We start from the raw sequence: 18,832 nt of genomic DNA, 5'->3' as shown, positions 1-18,832 counted from the left end.
TTAATGCCTTAACCAAGTGGGTGAAAAGTTTCAAACTAATCTGTTTAGCTTCCAGTCAAGTGATTCCACATGTTAAAGTTGCTGCTTCTTCCCTCCCCCCATTCCCCAGAACTGTAGCAGTCAGTGTTCATCCACCTATGTCCCCTATTATGGAACAGGTTTATTTCTGCTACATATTAATGACAGGTCTACAGATAAATTATCTCTATATCTCAAATGGAATAGCTGCTGCTTGACATTTTTTTCCTTCTAGGCTAGGAAGTATTCTATATAGCAGTTAGCATGTCAATTCATAATTCCATCACTGGCAATAAAAAGACTTTGTGTTACTTTAATCTCCTTACGTTAACACCAGATGTGAAAGATGATTAGTGGAATACAGGTTGAATTAAATCCTCATAAAGATTTTGCTGTCTAACAATATTTAAAAAGCAGCACCCCAGTCTGCATATAGTGGAATTTCAGGAAGCCTTGCTTATGCTTTCCCGTGAGTTTGTTCACAGAATGGATGCTGCTTCTCTGTTGTGTAGTAAAGGTTTAAGGGCATTGTATGTGTGTGGTTTTGAAACCCATATTGCTTTATTTTTGCAAGATATATGAAAGTTTATTACATTATTAATACCTTGCTGTACCTAATTCAGACCAATTAATTTGCTTGAAGAAAATGCACTGCGATGGGCATTGCGAGTGTCCTGTTTGTGATTGATTTAGTCCTTTGCGATAAACAGAGACCAGGGGCATATCTGAGTTGTGACTGAGAAGTTGAAAATAATTATTTCACGGAGTTGGTTTGTTTACATTAAAAAATTCCGTATCAAAAGGAACTACAGTTCTGCACCTTGCTTCACCCCAAGGCCTGGATTCAGAGGAGCCAGCGCTGTAGCCCTGGATTTGAAGAACTTGGCAATGTGGCCTGCTCCCAAAGCAGAGTCCTGGTCCAGGTGACAGCGAGCCACAAACCCCAGTGGGTTTCTGGTGTTCTTGAGCTTTTGCCTTCTCATTGGCTTGTCAAACAGGTTGCTGAGAAGCAAGTGAGCGAATACTCCCTGTCATTTCATCAAAAAATTGTGTGTGATGTATTTTGAGAAGCACAAAATGTGACTTAGGTTAATGTAGCACATTACAACCAGCTGTGCATGTGAACAATAAGGAAGAAGAGAAAAGCTGTGGTAAAATAAAATGAGGAATTACAGAATGAAATTGTGAGAGTGTTTTCTTGTAGAGTTTTTGAAAGTGGTTTTGGAGTGTGGTTTGTTGTTCAGGGTTTGGGTTTTTTTTGGACTGGCAAGAAAAAAAAAAGTTGCAGCAGAGAATAAGCAAAGAAAACTTAAATCTTTTGTGGAATAATAATCTTTCATGATGAGTATTATACCTGCTGCAGGAGGAACGTGTGTGCTGCTGAAGGCATCAATAAAATAATCTTGCTCAAATACATGTGAATAATTAGCGGGTTCTTTTGGTTCAGCTGCCAAAGAAAATAATTGTTTTGAATGGAATTGAATTTCGGATTTTTCCATCTTTTCATACTCAAACAAAAGCACAAACCATTTTATTTTTGCTTGTTGCATAAGGTTTCAATTCAAGCAAATATAACTGAAAGGAAATTAAAGGCTTGATTAGCAAGCCTGCTAATGATGGTGGTGGTGTCAGGCCCATTTTCTCTCCTTGTAGAGCAGAGACTATGGTGTTTGATTGGATGAAATAGACTGAGGTTGAGATAAATCTTATCAAGCAGAGAATTAAAATCAGACTCTTGGGTGAGTTTCTTCACTATCAGACAAAACACATTTCTCTGATAGTTTAGTGCTCAGCCTTTCTCCTGGCTTGAATTGGTATTAAAAATGTACTTATACAATGGAAGGTGAAGAAATGAGTATGAGTCTTCATCCTGGGGATGGCATTGCACACGCAACCTCCAGTTCCTGTTTATCTGTCATTAAAGGTTGAGGTTATTGCACCTCAGAAGCACTCCTTTTTATTTTTTCACCTACCGCTTATCTGGGAAGTAAGAGGCTTACGTTGTCCCCAAGCAGAGCAGATAGTTAAGCCAATGGATCTGGACCCCACACCCTTGGTTGGAGTTCGTATGGTTGCCCTCAGGTGTTCAGAGTACAAGGGAGCTGTGTTTGCACTGAGTCTTTATTTATGGTTTTTTCCCATGGTATGTCTTGCTGGGGCAGTCACATTGCTTCAGCTGTTTCTTGCTTTACCCTCCTGACAACTCTTAAGATAATATTGTTCTTTTCAGTGCTTCTTTTCAAAATGAGAAATTAAAGCGTGGAGAATAAGTGATTTCCCTAAGGTCATATAAGAAGACCTGTAAGGCTATTATAAAGCATTTTAAATTTTTGCTGTGGCTGACTACTACCTTGCAGTAAATTTGTCAGAAGATCAGGCTGTGCTAGGTCTCACAGCCCATTTGCTCTCCAGAACTGGTTGAGTTCCAAGCAAAAATTTGCCTTCAGAGTCCCCTTCTCCAAATAAGAGGTAGAGGACCTTGTGTCTGAGCCACATGTGGGACTCTGAATCATTAGCATTTCATTTGAACGTTGGAGCCTGGAAAAAAATGAATGGGAGATGGAAACACGTGGGTTTGGGATTTGTCCCTGCAGTACTGACTCTTTAAGCACTTGCATTGGGTCAGTCTGTGGTGAAAGTAGATGAGAGGTAGCATGATGTTGATGCTAGCTGGTTAACTTCAATTAACTCTAATCAGAAGCTTTTTTACAATCTACAGTGTAAGTAATTGACACTTCTGATTTCTGAAGGAAGCCTAAAATATGCTAAACTTGGGCGTTTTCTTTGGTTTTGTGTATATTATCTGTCTCTTTTGTAACACAGTATGGAAATGTTCCCTAATTCAAATGTGTGAATAAAGGCTTTCTTGTCATTTCTGTTTTCTGGGGTTTTTTAAAATGCATCTGTTACCAACAAAATGTGATCCTTTAAAGCTCTACTTATCATTTGGAAACTTATGTTAACAACAGAAAACTGCATGACAGGCTGAAAACCAAGAAGACAAATTAATGCATAAAGCTGGTGTTTACACCGCTTCTTCCTAGCCCTAAGTTTAAGTTACGGGTTTGTTCCTGCTTTGTTGTAATGTCTTTCTAGGCAGAAATAACTCAAAGCTTCAGCTAATGTAATGATAATTATTTATCCGTATATTGGTAATACTGAGTCTCTTCAAAATCCTACTAATTTTCACTAAAAAGTAAAATACCATCAGCTGCACCACTCCGGGGGGCAAGGAAGAAGGTCAACAAGTAGAAGACATAGACACATGTCCAGGCTCTTTGTAATCATTCAGTTTAAAAGACACCAGATCCATTTGTGGCTGTTGTGGTATCTCTGCCACCTAGCTCCTGTTGAAATAAATGGGAGCTTGACCACTGTAGTGTTGACAGGAGGATAGATTTCGCTAGTGGTAAAATAGCAAATGGCAAAACAGTTTCTGTAGTCAGAATTTCAGTGGTAATGGATGCCAGCACACTACCACATGTATGCTCAGTTCAGTTAGAAACTGAGAAAAAAAATATTAAACTTGTTTTCTTCCTTTCTCTTATCTTTTTTTTTTTCTTTTTTAAATGGCTAATTTTTTTTAGCAAGTACGTAAAAGGGTCTTTTCCGTGTTATCTCCTGTAAATAGGTGGTGGAGACGTTGCTGTTTTATAAGCAAACAACAGAAATTGCACATAAGTTTTGGTGATGAGGGAATAGCTGCCAGTGTTTTTTTACGCTGGTGTGAATCCAAAATTATTTTATTAAACTAAGTTCCCACGGAGCAAATTTAAACTGCCATGGTCTGACAGAAGGTAAAATCAGTGTTTTGGATGTAAATTTGTTAACTTACCAGAGTGATTGCTTACTCCTCTCATTTCTTGTGTGGTTTAAATCAAATGTGGATGTCTTCTCCTTTAAGTTAGTGATGATGTTTTGGTCGACTTCACGATGCTTGGGGGATGTTTGATATAATCTTCTTATTCACAGCGTCCTTTGATGGGGAGAAGCACGCCATCAATCTTCCTTCTGTAAACAGCGCATCGTTTGTCCTGCGCTTCTTGGAGAAGCTCTGCCACAGCCTGCAGTGTGATAATCTCTTTAGTAGCCAGCCTTTCAGCCCTTACATGGGATGTGCACATGGCCCTACGGAGTACGATAGGAACAAACCAGGTACTGTTAGACAACTGTTATTTTGAAGTGCTGATATTTTTGAGAAGTCTGGTGATTTTTATGAAATGTAACTTTCAAATCTGTCTGTCTGTGACGTGAATTGATGGAAATGAATATGCTTCAGTTCTTAGTGAATTGGTTCCAGTGCGGTAGTGCTTTGACAGGATGGGATAGCTCATACCACATGTGCAGAAATCATTTTGTTCAGCATACTCCTCCTTGTAGCCGAGCCAGGAAACATCTGTATTGTACCACTGTGATAATTCTAAAAGGACAAGCTCAAAACTTCACATTTCATTTGTTAAATTTATGTTCGGATCATAAAATAAACTTACAAAAAGATACTTACTGCCTTATGAGAAGGGGCTTGCCCTGAAAGGGAGTTCAGGCCCTTCCCGCAACAATAAAAAGTCCTTTCTCCCCTCTTCATCACCTTATTCGGTGGCGGCTCCAAAAATTTTACATTCAACTATATACAGTCCAGTCTTCTAGTAAAAAAGGTGGGTTCTGCTTGTGGCTGCTTATGATACCTTGTATGAGGCCTGTATCTTTTCCTGCTGCACTGGGAGTATAGAGTAGGGGGGAAATGAAATGACTTGTGCAAGATCTCCCATCCAGCTCGTTTGCAGGGCCTGGTATTACAAGTTGCAGCCCAAGGGTTAACAGGAGCCATCACTGAGAAAACCTTGACATCAGGGCAATTTCAGAGAATTTGTATTGGGTATGAAGCCTCCTCACAGTTTCCTGATAGCTGATTCTGTCTTCTGGATTTTGCTTTAGAAAATAAAATATTCTTTTTTCTTTTATTTTCCCTTTCCAATGGAGAAATGATGTTTATAATTCTGACTGTCATGTGAAAGTCTTGACTCTTCAGAAAAGTAGCCAGGTTCCAAGGTAGGTTGGGTGATGACAGTATAAACTAAGCTGTACTTCAGCTTTGAAAGTTTGTGTCAAAATGGTTGAGTTTGTGTGACGCAAGAAACTGAACTGTAACCTGGTGAACAGCTGGTGCTTTTGTCCCTGGAACTTTTGCCGTGAGCGGCTTTATGCTGGAATAATAAGTGGTGACTTTTCCTCTTCACAGCAAAAGAAGAAATACCTGAAAACAGGAGTGCTAAACGATACTCTCAGGACTCTCCACCGTATACCGCTCCTCTTTCCCCTAAGCTTCCCAGAAATGATGCTCATCCATCTGAAGGTAATTACATTATGTCGGGATTATATATGAGGATAATTTATGGTTTCAGTATTTCCAGTCAAAAAGGATCGAGTTCAACGTATGTGTCTGGTTTGTCTCTAGCCTTTGACAGGTCAGGGTGAAAGTATGTTAATTATTGATCACTGGCACAGATTTTGCACTTAGGGAAGATCTACTGCAAGTTCCAGCAGTTCTTCTCCTAAACCTGCTAGCCTTTTTTGTGAAGGGGCTCAGGCAAATAGGTGACAGATGAAGCTTCCTGCTTCATATATGGCTATTTAGCAGAAAACCAATTGCCTCGAAATGGGTTAGGAGATAAATTGGAAGCAACTCTAGGCTGGGGCCATTATGTGAGTAAGGGTGTAGCTGGATGATACAATCCAGCTGAGTCTGTGGCTAGCTGCAAGGGAAAGTTGTGCTGCTCCTGCTCTCCTTGCCTCCATGCAGTGGGTTCCAGGCCCCACAGCCGGGTGGTAAGCTGAACCAGTGAGCAAAAGCACAGAAAACTTTTTGGTGAAGCAAAGAGTCCTTTGCAGTTTACTTTTTGGGACTGACTCACCGTGGACTGGGATGAGCCCAGGGAAGGGTTGAATAAAGTGCAGCCGTGCCTAGGGGAGCAGCGAAGCCTCCCTGTGGCAGCGGGCTGTTAGATTGATTTAGCTCACTGATGAATAGCACCTTTTCCTGCACTGCAGCTCAGCTGCAATAACTGAGCACATGTCTAGTCTTAGTCTGCCTCAGATGTAAAGTAAAGCGTCTGGGTTTAAATCTCAGTGAAAGCGACGTAGGAAAATGTGTGGTTTTTTACTCTGCATTTGCTGCTTAACTGGTTAACCTATGGCAGCTTGTTGATGTTGACTTGTCCCATCTGATACATACATACTTTCTTTTGCTGCAAGGTATTTATTTGCACAGTGTTTCCAAAGGTTTTTTTTGAAACGGGATGGGGTTTAGTTACTTCTTCCTTCATATTATTTGTTTCTTCTTCTTTTTGGAGATCCTGGCATCATTTTGTGTCTATTAGCATCAGTGGAGCAGAATGATCTGTTTTTCTGTGCAGGTTAAAAGGTCATAAGACTACAGTTGAAGCATAAAAGGATGTAAGATTAGAATATTCAAAATGATAGTTTATTTTAAATGGTACATGTTATTATTTTATATATATGTAGCATATTTACCTCTGTATATAATAACAGCAGCAGGAAATACATTTGCATTGATTATTGATTTCTTTGTCTTTCCAAAAGAAGTATTGGCTTAATTCCACAGATATATTGTACACCTAAGTCAGATATTTCTGGTAGGTAACTCAAGAGTGTGGAGCACTTAATTATACTCAAATTAAGTTGGTTCAGTTGGAGCAAAACAAATGTTTGAGTAGATCTGCATTATCCTGTAAGAAATCTTCCTCAAAGTAAATGTGCATGCACATACTGCTTTTTAATCCTTGTTTGCTAATGGATCCTGTTTACAGATGAAGTTAGTGTACTCCTTCAAATACATTTTAAGATCAATAATTCATTATAAAGTGCAGTTACTTGGATAAAAAAATAATTAAAATAAGTGTTCTGCCATGGTTTCAGAGGCTTGAATTTAGAGAATACTCTATGCATTTCAAGAGGCAAAGTGTTTTCTAATGTTGTGTGTTTCCCATTAGGGCAAAGTCCTCTGCTGAAAATCTGGAGGTAATTTTATAGCGGTCAGTCATGGGTTGGTTAGCAAGAAAGATCCTGCCCCCAAAAAGTTCTGGTTCCATTGAGACATAGTTGTCTTGAAATAGTTGTTTTGAAATATCATTTGAAGGCAAAATGGAATAATTGTGGGAAGGGGTCTTTCAAACAGCTCATTTTCCCTCTGATCTGCTCAGGGATATATTTTGCAGATCTCGCTGTCTTTCCTGCTCACTAACAGTTTCTTCTTAAAGTTATGAAAGATAAAGTGGGGGGCGGGGGAATAACTCAGTCTCCCTCCCCCTGAAAAGCGAGTGTTCTTACTACTGCAGCCAATTACATCATTCCTGTTATGTATGAGGCAGAACAACTGGCTTCTGATTCCCAGAGGAGCTTCAAAAAAGCACAGCATCCGATTCCTGCTAAGGCCTTCAGTGTTTAAGGAGTCTGTCATCCTTACATTTGAAACATAAGGTCTTTTATTGACCTTTTATTAATCTACCCAGAGCTCAGGCATTCTGCAGTGGAACCTCCCGTCTTTTTCCATACCACCATTCACAACTGCTCAAAAATGTGGAGGTGGGAGAAGTGTGTCATTCGTTGCTCCACGGATTGCAAAGCTCTGCTTGCTAGACGCCAGTTTTGAATCGGCTGTCGTACTGGTTGACACTTTTTTGACAAGATTGCAGCTGCTTTTTGTTTGTAGAGAAGCTGGATGGATGGGAAGGGAGGTGGATTGGAAGCTGTAGCTGCTGAACAGAAACACCTTCTCTAAAAGATGATGGCCCTGGGAAATACGCCAGCTTTTCCACCTTGTGTATGTGAATTGAGAATTTACTCTAAGATAAATTCAAATGCTGGTATCTTGGGGAAAAAAAAAAAAAAAAGCAGAGTTGATCTTTCCCAGCCCTATTTACTATTGCTTACTTGAGGATATATAACATCAGAGAGAAATCTGGGATATAATTGGAATAAATACAACTAAATTGTTTTGCAACACAGTCAGTTTTAAAAACCTTTGTGTCTTCAGAAATGTTGACATGGATTGCATAAAATTATTTTTTAAAAACCCTGTATTTGGGACTTCTTTACTATAACTAAAACCAGTTTTTTTTCTTAAGATGTTACATGGAGTTGGCTGATACATGCTTAATAGTCTACTTGAAGCTTTCTGCTAGGGAGTGTTGTCTCCATTATTTCTACCTTTCAAGACGTCTGAAATCTGAATCGACAGGTTCAGTCAGTTAAACCATAGTCTACTTGAAGCTTTCTGCTAGGGAGTATTGTCTCCATTATTTGTACCTGAAATCTGGTACCTGTACATCTGAAATCTGAATCTACAGATTCAGTCAGTTAAACTTTAGGCTTTGCTCTAACTGTAAAGTATCACCTCTGCCTTTTGGTCTTGGACTGAGATTTCTGTTAGTGGTTTCATTCTCTACAGACCCTGATTGGCTACCCCCTAATTTTACAGTGCTTATCATTGGCTACACCTCTTAAAGTCGCTCTGAAATTCCATTGGTTTGTCATTTTGGTAAGTTGCTGCAACTACTTCAAGCTGACAGATGTAAAGAAGTTATTGTTTTCTTGGAAACCCTCAGTAGCCTCTTCTTTGCTTTTGTGATTCAAATCTAACAAACCAGAAAGTTTTGCAGTGGTTGCTTTGAGGGCTGCATATGTGAAGGAGAGGGTCTTGTGTCCATGAAAGCTGCTTTATTCTACGACTATCAAGTTTAGTAAAAGATGTTACATCACCTTGCAGATCTTGCCTTACTGAATTCACTAAGTAGGGAGATGGCTGGCTGAGTGGCTTTGTTCCCTTTCAGGATTAATGCTGTCTGAAGACCAAAATGCACTTAACAGTCCTTCACTGCACTTCACTTTTAAACAGGTTTCGTCAGAGAACTGAAGACCTCAAGAAGCAAGTTGAAAACATGCTTGAGAAGCTCACTGGGTTTTTTAGGAGAATACTCTTCCTTTAGTTTTAATTGGGTATTCGCCCAAGAAATTCTTGAAAGTTGTCATATAAGAAGGGCAGTAAAAACTTTATTTCAGGAACTTGTTTTGCAGAACATACCAGTTTCTTATCCTGAGGAATATGCTGCTTCCCTAACATATGTTTTATAACTTCACTAGAGTAATTTTCAAGATGGTAGTGTGGGGTTTACACTTCTGTGAACCTGTTAGTTATATTTTCCAGCTCTTAACTCTCCTTCCAAAGCAACATTTGTTTCATACAGATTTGTACATCATGCTTCCAGCTTCTTTCTCGGGATAGATATTGGCCTGATGCAAACAGAGGGATACATATGATTACTAGAAAATGGAGTGGGATTCTCACTGATTTGGGGTTTCTTTTCCCCTCATATAGCATATTTCTCCCAAACAGACCTGGATTTGGTTGACTGAGAGCGGAATTTTCAGTAATTAAGCAAACCTGGCTCCTGTCACAGGAGAGGGACCCACTGAACTCTGCTTGTTGGCTTAGAAACAATATTGACAGACTCTAAAAATTCACAAGTCTTCTAAGTGGGCATTGTTTGTGTTTTGCAGGGTAGAAATTAGCCGATAAACGATAAGAACTAAAAAGGGGAATGTTGTTATACTCCCTTCCTGAGACTTTATTAACTTTATTACACTTACCTTTAGCTTTCCAGAGTCTGTGCTCATAGACCCTGTCCTGTGGGAGGAACTAACAGAGATACAGTGTGGTGGTCAAAATGTGTTACCTTAGTGTGCTGTACCTGGCACTTGCAGCCTTCTGTGGCTTTGCCTGCAACCTGTTGGATTCTTAATGGCAACCTCCTGTGTCTGAATATATTGGGATCTATAGATGATAATTGTCCACTTGTCTTCTTTATGAAGTTAGTGACTCCCTCTGCTGTTTAGAACAAATTAAACAATTGCTAATTAACATGAGAGTTTTTATTTATATTAAACATTTCTTGCCAGATAACATACTCGTTAGCTTTTTGAGAGTATGTTTAAATAAGATAATGAAAATGCTTGACAAAGATTGTTTGATGTATCAATATTAACGTCAGACAAATTTACCCCCCAAAATTTCCCCTGTTACTTCCCTGTTCTTTACAAATACAACTGAAATGATTTTTGGAAGACTGTCTCAAACTTGACAAATCTTTTGCTACAAAAAAAAATATGTTAAAAGCATGCAGTAAGAGCCCAATGATTGCTTGAGGAAAGGGGGCAAACATTCAGCAGCAGTGACTGCCTCACAGGAGATCTGTTAGCAGGCTTACAATGTCAGTATCTTCAGGAGAACATAGCAAGGAGTTAAATAAAAAAGGTATAATGTCCATCACTTTGAACATATCAATACTTGCTTTTTGTGCAGCAGAGACATTACCTATAGAGGAAAACAGCACTTCCAAAGAACACCGATTTTCTGAGGACTCTATGGATTCTGCACTTAATTCTGTAAATCCTTCAAGCCCCACCCGTCGAAATTCCACGGAATATCGTACTTCAGGGAGTGCAGCATATTACAGAAATTCCCTTCAGCCAGTGACTGCTACCTCAAATTCAGCCCCAATCCTGCGCAGGCTGTCCTTGAGCTCTGCTGGGAGCAGTGGATACTATGAAGTTAGTAGGAATCGAATACAAAGGAGGATTGAAGGTATGCTATATAACTAAGCTTTCCAAAGTATAGAACTGCTTTTATTGACGTACAAAGTCCGAGAGTTACGAATAAAGAAGTTCTTTGCTATAGAAAAGCTGGAGTATGGAGTGAAATGTTGTGCTGTTGCCAGGCATGGCGGGCTTGCTAACGTAACTGCAAAAGCAGAACTGAAGCCTGTTAGAAGTAACACTGGGATGCAGGCTGGGGGTGAGGAGCTCCTGCCTCCTGCACCTTCCTCTGCTGCTCTTATGGACTCTGTGGCAGGTCAGACTGAGGAGGGCTGATTATATGCAGCTCACTTCCTAAGCATCTTACCCACTGTAGCTGAAATACAGGGATAGGGTTTCCTCCTGTCCCCCTCTCCCTCTGCACAGCTTAACTTGCCTTTGCCACATTCCCAATTAATGGTGTCTGGGGACCCAGGAGCCAAGTACAAGTTGAATTAATCCCTCTAGGTATGTCACAGTGCTAACGTTTATGCCGCTGTAAATATTTGCAGTTACATAAGGCGTTTAAAGACAAATGGAACAGTTCAGTATTATTTGGAGGAAAAGAAAGCATCTTTCATTCAATATATTGCAAAGAATGCATAATAAAAGCCGCACGTTAATATTAAGAATGTCTTATGTAAAATGAAATGTCTTATCTCTGTATAGGCTAGTGATATTTCTTCCTTTCACAATATTTTTATACTAAAAGCTGTGAGTTCCACAACTGGACCAGATCTGAATTCACTGAAAAGGGAACCTTCAAGAATATTGAATAAGGATCCTTCCACCTGGTCAATAGAGGAAGTAATGCGTTTTGTGAAAGAAGCTGATCCACAGGCACTGGCTCCACATGCAGAGCTCTTTAGGAGACATGTATGATACATATCCATTCTGTTCTAGTAGATTGTGTGTTGTGTTAATCTCTTATAATACAGCTTTCATGTCTGTCACTGTCTGCCATTGAAGGTAGAATAAACTCTACTCCTCTCTTCCTTCTCACTGTGCTTTTATATGGTGGGTCGCTCAGCAAAGAGCTGTTTCCTTATTTCATTGTATCTAAGGCCCTCCAAAAAAGAGGTGGGCTTTCTCTTTAGTAGTATTTCACCCTTGTTCTGCACCAGCTCCTACGAACAGTTAAATCTCAGAGTAAGCTGGATTGGAAGGAAAATTCAAAATAACTTTTAACGGAGCTTCCTGTCTTATGTTTTATTCTTAGTTGTATAAAAAGACTACATGTCACTTGTTTTGTCAGGTTTATGTTTAAAAAAAAAAAGACAGAGTGGTTTTCTTTATGGTGTTTTAAGGAACTAATTGCCTGTCTACAGTATGTAACGCTACTAAGAGTTTAGGATTGTCACATTTCAGCAGCTTCTCAACCAGGCAGTTGAAACCTGACGAAGTTGTCCTTGGTCTTCATCCTAACAGTCTGTCTAGTTTAACCAGGACATAGATCTGTCTTATTTCACAGATTTAGATGGTCTGTAACCCCTTCCTCCGTGTGACTGCTTGCATGCGCATGCCAGAATCCTCCCACAGCTGTGTTCAAGGTTCAGCGCAAGGCCTCAGCGCTCGGATCATTTAATCACTAACTGCACAGACCTTCCTTTGCAATTTTTTTTGGTTTGTTTTTTTTTTTTTTTCTCTCTTGACCCATTCACTTTTTTCCCTTGGCTGGTACCTAATTTTGAGGGCTGTTTGGTCAGTTTCTTTTACTTGTTATAATTTCCTTTAGCATCTTAAAAACCTTAATGACACGTTAAAAGACCTAAAATTAAATTTCAGCTTAGCAAATCCTACTAAGCTACTGTTTTATATATAGTAATTTTTATTGCAGTATAAACAAGTATAATGTACTTTTCAGTTTTCACCATGCAGCTTGTTAAAGTAGTTGTATGTTGTGTTTTTTCTCTCTTCTGCAGGAAATTGATGGGAAGGCACTGCTTTTACTGAGGAGTGATATGATAATGAAATATATGGGACTGAAGCTGGGGCCTGCCCTAAAGTTGTGCTACCACATTGAAAGACTTAAACAAGGAAAGTATTAGCCAGTGGGGACACCACAAATATGTGTGTTCGTATCACACTAAGCTCTCAGGTTCACAGCCATCGCCATTATTTGAAAATATTTTGCTGATATAAATCATGTTTATTTTTTGAAAGTGCTCTCAAAATGTTAAAAGGACATTCAGGACAAAGAGGGGGTGGAGAATCTGTATTACATTCTAGTATTTTGTGAACGATTTCAGGAAGTTTGCAGGGAAGGACAGTTGATCATACCGGGGGCAGGCAGTTCGGGTAACAGTGCTCTCCGAATCCTGGAAGAAAGTGTGTGCTGTTACAGACTTCAGCTAACGTGTTCAGGTTCAGAACCAAAACAGCTGAATCCCAAAGGAAAATAATAAAACAAACCAGCATCAGGTGCTAATAATTTTTACAGGGGTGGCTGTAAACTTTTATATTGCAAGAAAAATTAAAAAAAAAAAAAAAAATCTCATCTCAGTAGTGAATACTGTGTCTGATCCTCCAGCACAGTAATACTCTAGTATATTATTCTAGATTATTCTTCCTAGATTTCCATAAAGGGAATAGCCATATGAATTGGTCGTGGGTGATGGAGGTGTGGGGAAGGAAGGGTTATGGAGGAGAGGGCTTAATACAAATATTAGCTTTTATAAAGTGTGATTATCAGTCCTTTGGTAAGTTATGGGGACAAATGTACCATATATTGTCAATTTATGCAGGCAATAAATATTTCTGTTTCATGGAAGGACATATTGGCTGTATAAACAGCCATTTCTGGGACAAACTGGTGTAACTGGAATAACACATCCACATTTTAAACATTCCCTCTTTTTGTTAGGTTTGGCATGAATATGCATGTTCATGCTTTTTATATATACACACGTATGTGTTGGGGAAATACATACTATATATATATAAAATATACATACACACTGTACATATGTATTCAGTTTTTTAATGTGTACTTTGCACTGTGCCAGAGAGAACTGTACAATTTCTTGATGTTTTTTTACCAGTAAATTTAGTTGTGTACTACTTTCATATTCAGTGGCACCGTTTAATTTGTTGTCCATTCTTGGAGTCAGAAGGTGACAAACAATCAAAGGGTGGCTTTACTCATACAGGCGAGATCCCTGTACTATGCAATACTCTTGGTTATTCATCCCTTAACTCTGAACCATGTACTCTGGTATATTTCTGGAAAGACATATTTGGTTCCAATGTTTTGGGCTTATAATTCCTATGAGGGAGTGCTACTATGTAACTGATAAGCCTTTTTTGGGGTAAAATTGGGGCTGTTTGTATAAGCTGCAAGAATGAGTGGTGATAATAAAGCAGTTTATTATCACTGCGAATTGTAATATACATCAGGGACAAGAAAATATACTTTGTGTGTAGGAAACTGAATGTACTGTATGTAATAGTGCAAGTGATAAAAGCTATTTGCTAGGGAAGGTGTAGTCCTAAAACGGTAGGGTTTATTATATTTCTTACTGCCTTTTTATATAAAAGCATATAGTATAAATGTATTTTTTACAAATTCCTTTTCTGAAAATGCCTTGCTTTGCCAATAGTCTGATCCTCAGGTTTCAGCAGAGATACTGCTGCAAAATAATAAATTTTGTGGCTCACAAGTGTCCAAGTATTTTTTGTTAGTTTAAGTGACTGCAATTCAATTTCAATTTAGCAAGTCATTTGGACTTTGAGAATTGTTTTTATTATTACATCATTAGACATTTGACACTAAAGGTTATCTGTATCGATTTGTTTTGCATATCTTTTGTGGTGCATGTATGCTTAGATGAATAATACAAGCATGCTCTTTATAGTAAGAAAAGGTCAGAGCATTGATTGGAGAAACAATATTTTCTCTTTGTGTTAGGAAAATACTGACTTGATTGTTGGTGTAACTGTATGAAAGTTAGTTATATATTGAGGAAAACATCATGTCCCACATGTTCAGTACATTGTTGATACCTTATTTCTTCCACGCTTTATTATGCTGAATTTCAGAGTTCCTTAGCATAAAAAGATCTCATATGATTTAAGCAGAAGTAATTGACTGAAAATGGTTTTAATTTTTTACATTGCCATTGGCATAAGAAAAACAAGGATGTTTAAATGTTCTGTTTGGCCTTTATGGAATGACATTTTTGTACATGGCACTATAATGGGTATAAATATTTGTTCAAGGCTTTCTGTGCACCCGTGTGCACAGGGATTACTGTGATGTTGCAGCACCAGAATTTCACCACGTGCTATAGCGTGAGATTCGAGTGTTCCAAGTGTTGTAGCAGAATATATTTTTCACTCGTTATTTTCAATGGGATGTTCTTATCTATCAGCAAAAATAAAATAGTTTGTTCATTGTTGTAACTGTCCGTTTTGTTTGACGTTGTGTGTGTGTGTGTTTGCGTAGGCAAGGGCAGCTATCTTATCTGGCATTTGGCAGTTCTTGACAGTTCACGTAAACATCTGATGTAAGGGAGTTTTAATCAAAAGGGTAAAATCATTCCAACATTGTTTATCTGAAGCAATTAATGTTTGAACTTGGGTTGTTCTATGCTTTCAAAATAACAGTTTAGGAATGTAGTCAACTACTTGGTTTTGCTTGTAGCATTTTGCCATTTACAGCTTAAAGAGTTCTCGTATAACCACTGAGGGGAAGAGACCTCTCTAAGTCCTGCATTCAGATGAAGTTTGAGTCAAAGCAGTTAATGGCAATAGGTTTGAACTTCATATACTAAATGCTTTCTTATTTTGTGACACAGAAGTCTGTGGTTGTGGTGGCTGTTCACAGTGATCAGCCTGTAATTGAGAAGTAACTTAAATTGAATTAATGGTAACCTCAGATGCTTCCGAGGCTAATTATGGAACTTAGAAGTTGGTAGTAACAACAGTCCAGAGGCATTTTGCATCTTATTTCTCTCAAAAGGTACTGAGTATCTTTTTTGGTGCGTATTTTGTTAGAGAAGACAGCCTGATTTATTCTCTTTGTTTCTCTGAGTTGCTTTTCTATCAACCAGGATTCATCTGCTTATCTGGTTCTGTATCTTTCAGTCATCTTGCAAGACAGTGCTCTAACTCCTCAGTACATCTTAAGATCTCTTCTATTTGAAATTAAAATGCTACTGCTCAGAAGGACTAGCAGCTCTCAGAATTCTTGTTGCAGAAGACCTATACATTATTGAAATCAGAGAGCAGTGTATGGCAGGGTGGTTGCACGTTGCACTTGACACGACTGCACTTCTAACAAGTTTGTTGTGGCTGTGTACATACTGTAGGACTCTTTCAGGTATGACAGTGAAAGACAGCAACATCGTGTTATTGATGTTGGCTCAAAGGATGGAGCATCTTCCTCTTTTTTTGTTGCTTTTAATAAAAGCACACCATTTTTTATGTCAGGAGGTAGACACAGGGGCAAAGATGTTCACCTGAATACTCATGGTATTTGTAGAAACACTTCCTTTCCATGGAGTGGGGGATATAATTTGTTCAAAAGCAATGTTAACCAATTCTGTAACTCTGACATTTTTGTGTGAGCCTGTGGATGTCATTGTGTATGCCCTGAACATAATGCACAAATTCTGTATTTAAGTATCTCAAATATTCCTATGGGGAAAAAAGAAGCCCTGAGTAACGATGACTAAAATTTGAACCTGCTTGGGTGAAACACCATGGTTCTTTGTGCTTGTCTTTCATTTAATTGGGGGTGAAATTTGGAGAATTGAAACATGGGGATGCATTGAATTACTAGTTTATCCTCTGACTTAACTTGGAAGGCTCCAGTCACTTTTTCCTATTTGTTTATTATTCCTGTGGGCCAACTTAGGATCATGTTTTCATTTAAATATGAATAACTAATGAAAGTCTATTCATATATATGTATATGTGAATCTATAATATAAATAATTTTTAATTTAAATGGCCAGAACCAACAAGTCAGAGCAGCCTGTGTTCAGCTAACTTGGAGCAAAGGCTACTAAACAGTATCTTAAAACAGTAAGGCTGTTTTAAGATAATTTGCATTATACTATTTATCTGTTCTGTTTCCAGTTTGAGCTGACTGGATTTTTGTCTGTTCTGCATTATTAAAGATTATCTTAAATCTGCTTGGTGTTTTTGTCTAGACCACTTAGGAAACTTTTATGCATGGCTCTCTATACCAGTTACTCTGAAACGATATAATTTTTTAAAGCTTTTTCTATAATAGAGTTAAAATAGCAACTGGAATTACTGAGTGTATAGAAAGCTGTACAAAAAGCAATGCTACAGAGACAACCAAAAATACTGCTCAGCGTAGATGCGAGGGTTTTCAAATCAAATATAGCAGGTCTTGTATCTACAGCTTTTTGTGGTTCTATGTTTGTCTTGTGTCTACCCCGTTCCAGGTGAGAATTCAGCGGTGTATCACAGAGCTGAGGACTAGCTGAGGTTAAAAGGGACCTCTGGAAGTCATCTGGTCCAACCCCGGTGCCAGCTGCTCAGCACTGTGGCCAGACAATTGCAAATATCTCCAAGGATGGAGACTCCGCAACCTCCCTGGACAGCCTGTGCCAGGGCTCAGTCACCCTCACAGTGGAAGACTTTTCTGATGTTCAGAGGGAACCTCCTCTGTTTCTGTTGGTGCTCACTGCCTTCTGTCCTGTCACTGGGCACCTCTGAAAAGAGCCTGGCTCCATGCTCTTTGGACCCTCCCTTCAGATATGTCTGTACATTGATGAGATCCCCCTTGATCCTTCTCCAGACTGAACAGTCCCAACTCTTTCAGCCTTTCTTCACAGCAGAGATGCTCCCATACCTTCATCATTGTGGTCCTTCATTAGATTCTCTACAGTATGTCTGTGCCTCTGTTGTACTGGAAAGCCCAGAGCTGCTTCCAGATGTGGCCTCATCAGTGCTGAGGAGAGGAGAAGGATCACCTCTTTTGACCTGCTGGCAATACTACTTGTGCAGCCCAGGGTACCATTAGCTGCCTTTCTGGCAAGAGCACATTGCTGGCTCATGGTCCACTTGTTTCCCACCAGGACAAGCTGGCTTCTTTTCTGCCAAGCTGTTTTCCAGCTGGGTGGCCTCTGGCACATACTAGCCTGTAGTTGTCCCCAGGTGCAGGGCTTTGCATTGCCCCTTGTTGAACTTCATGAGTTCCTGTCCACTCATTTCTCCCACCTGTTGAGGTCACTCTGGTTGGCAGCACAACCCTCTGGTGTACCAGCTACTCCTGCCAGACTGGTGTCATAAGCAAACTTAATGAGGGTACGCTTTGCCCCATCACCCAGATCATTAATGAAGATGCTAAACAGCATTGGACCCAGTATTGATCCCTGGGGTACACGACTACGGCTTGTATCAGGAGTAGCATGGCCAGTAGGAGTAGGCAAGTCACCATGCCTCTGTACTCACCTCGAGTACTGTGTTCAGTTCTGGGCCCCTCACTACAGGAAGGACATTGAAGTGCTGGACAGGTTCCAGAGGAGAGCCACCAAGCTGGTGAGGGGTCTAGAGAACAAGTCGTATGAGGAGAGGCTGAGGGAACTGGGCCTGTTTAGTTTGGAGGAGACTGAGGGGAGACCTCAGTGCCCTCCCTAACTACCTGAAAGGAGGTTGTGGAGAGGTGGGTGTTGGCCTCTTCTACCAAGTGAATAATGACAGGACCAGAGGAAATGGTCTGAAGTTGCAGCAGGGGAGGTTTAGATTAGATATTAGGAAGAATTACTTTACTGAGGGAGTGGTCAGGCACTGGAACAGCCTGCCCAGGGAGGTGGTGGAGTCACCAACCCTGGTGATAGTTAAGAAACGTGTAGATGTGGCACTTCAGGGCATGCCCTAGTGCCCGAGATTGTTGGGTTGGGTGTTTTGTTTTGTGTTTGTTCGTTGGGGTTTTTTTGTGTGGTGTGGTGAGGTTTTGTGTGTGTGTATGGTTGGACTTGATGATCTCAAAGGTCCCTTCTAATAATGAAGTTTCTGTGATTCTGGGACTAGTCACTGGCCTCCAACTAGATTTTGTGCTCATCATCTTTTGGGCCTGGCCATTCAGCCAGTTTTCAGTACATCTCACTGCTTATTCAGCCTGTACATCAGCAGCTTGTCTGTGAGGATCTTTTGGGAGACAGTGTCAAAGGCCTCCTTGAAGTCCAGG

The 18,832-nt window shown here is 39.7% G+C and overlaps 1 protein-coding gene across 6 annotated transcripts in view; it reads left to right on the top strand.

Annotated features, from left to right (window-relative positions):
• SCML2 (sex comb on midleg-like 2 (Drosophila)) overlaps positions 1-15,069 on the top strand; it is a 72,571-nt gene extending 57,502 nt beyond the window's left edge. For 5 of the 6 annotated variants that reach the window (XM_014960464.1, XM_014960465.1, XM_014960460.1 and 2 more), the window contains 5 exons: positions 3,991-4,173; positions 5,258-5,371; positions 10,397-10,678; positions 11,381-11,544; positions 12,591-15,069. In XM_014960464.1, coding sequence (XP_014815950.1) covers positions 3,991-4,173; positions 5,258-5,371; positions 10,397-10,678; positions 11,381-11,544; positions 12,591-12,716 — 869 coding nt within the window. In that variant the 3' untranslated portion in view covers positions 12,717-15,069. The remainder of the gene's footprint in view (positions 1-3,990; positions 4,174-5,257; positions 5,372-10,396; positions 10,679-11,380; positions 11,545-12,590) is intronic. The other variant, XM_014960463.1, reaches the window with a different exon arrangement.
• The last annotated feature ends 3,763 nt before the right edge of the window (positions 15,070-18,832 follow it).

This window comes from Calidris pugnax, unplaced genomic scaffold (assembly GCF_001431845.1).
Source record: "Calidris pugnax isolate Ruff unplaced genomic scaffold, ASM143184v1 scaffold188, whole genome shotgun sequence".
Taxonomy (NCBI): Eukaryota; Metazoa; Chordata; class Aves; order Charadriiformes; family Scolopacidae; genus Calidris; species Calidris pugnax.
The sequence above is the reverse complement of the archived record's forward strand: the minus strand, read 5'-3'. Positions and strand labels throughout refer to the sequence as shown.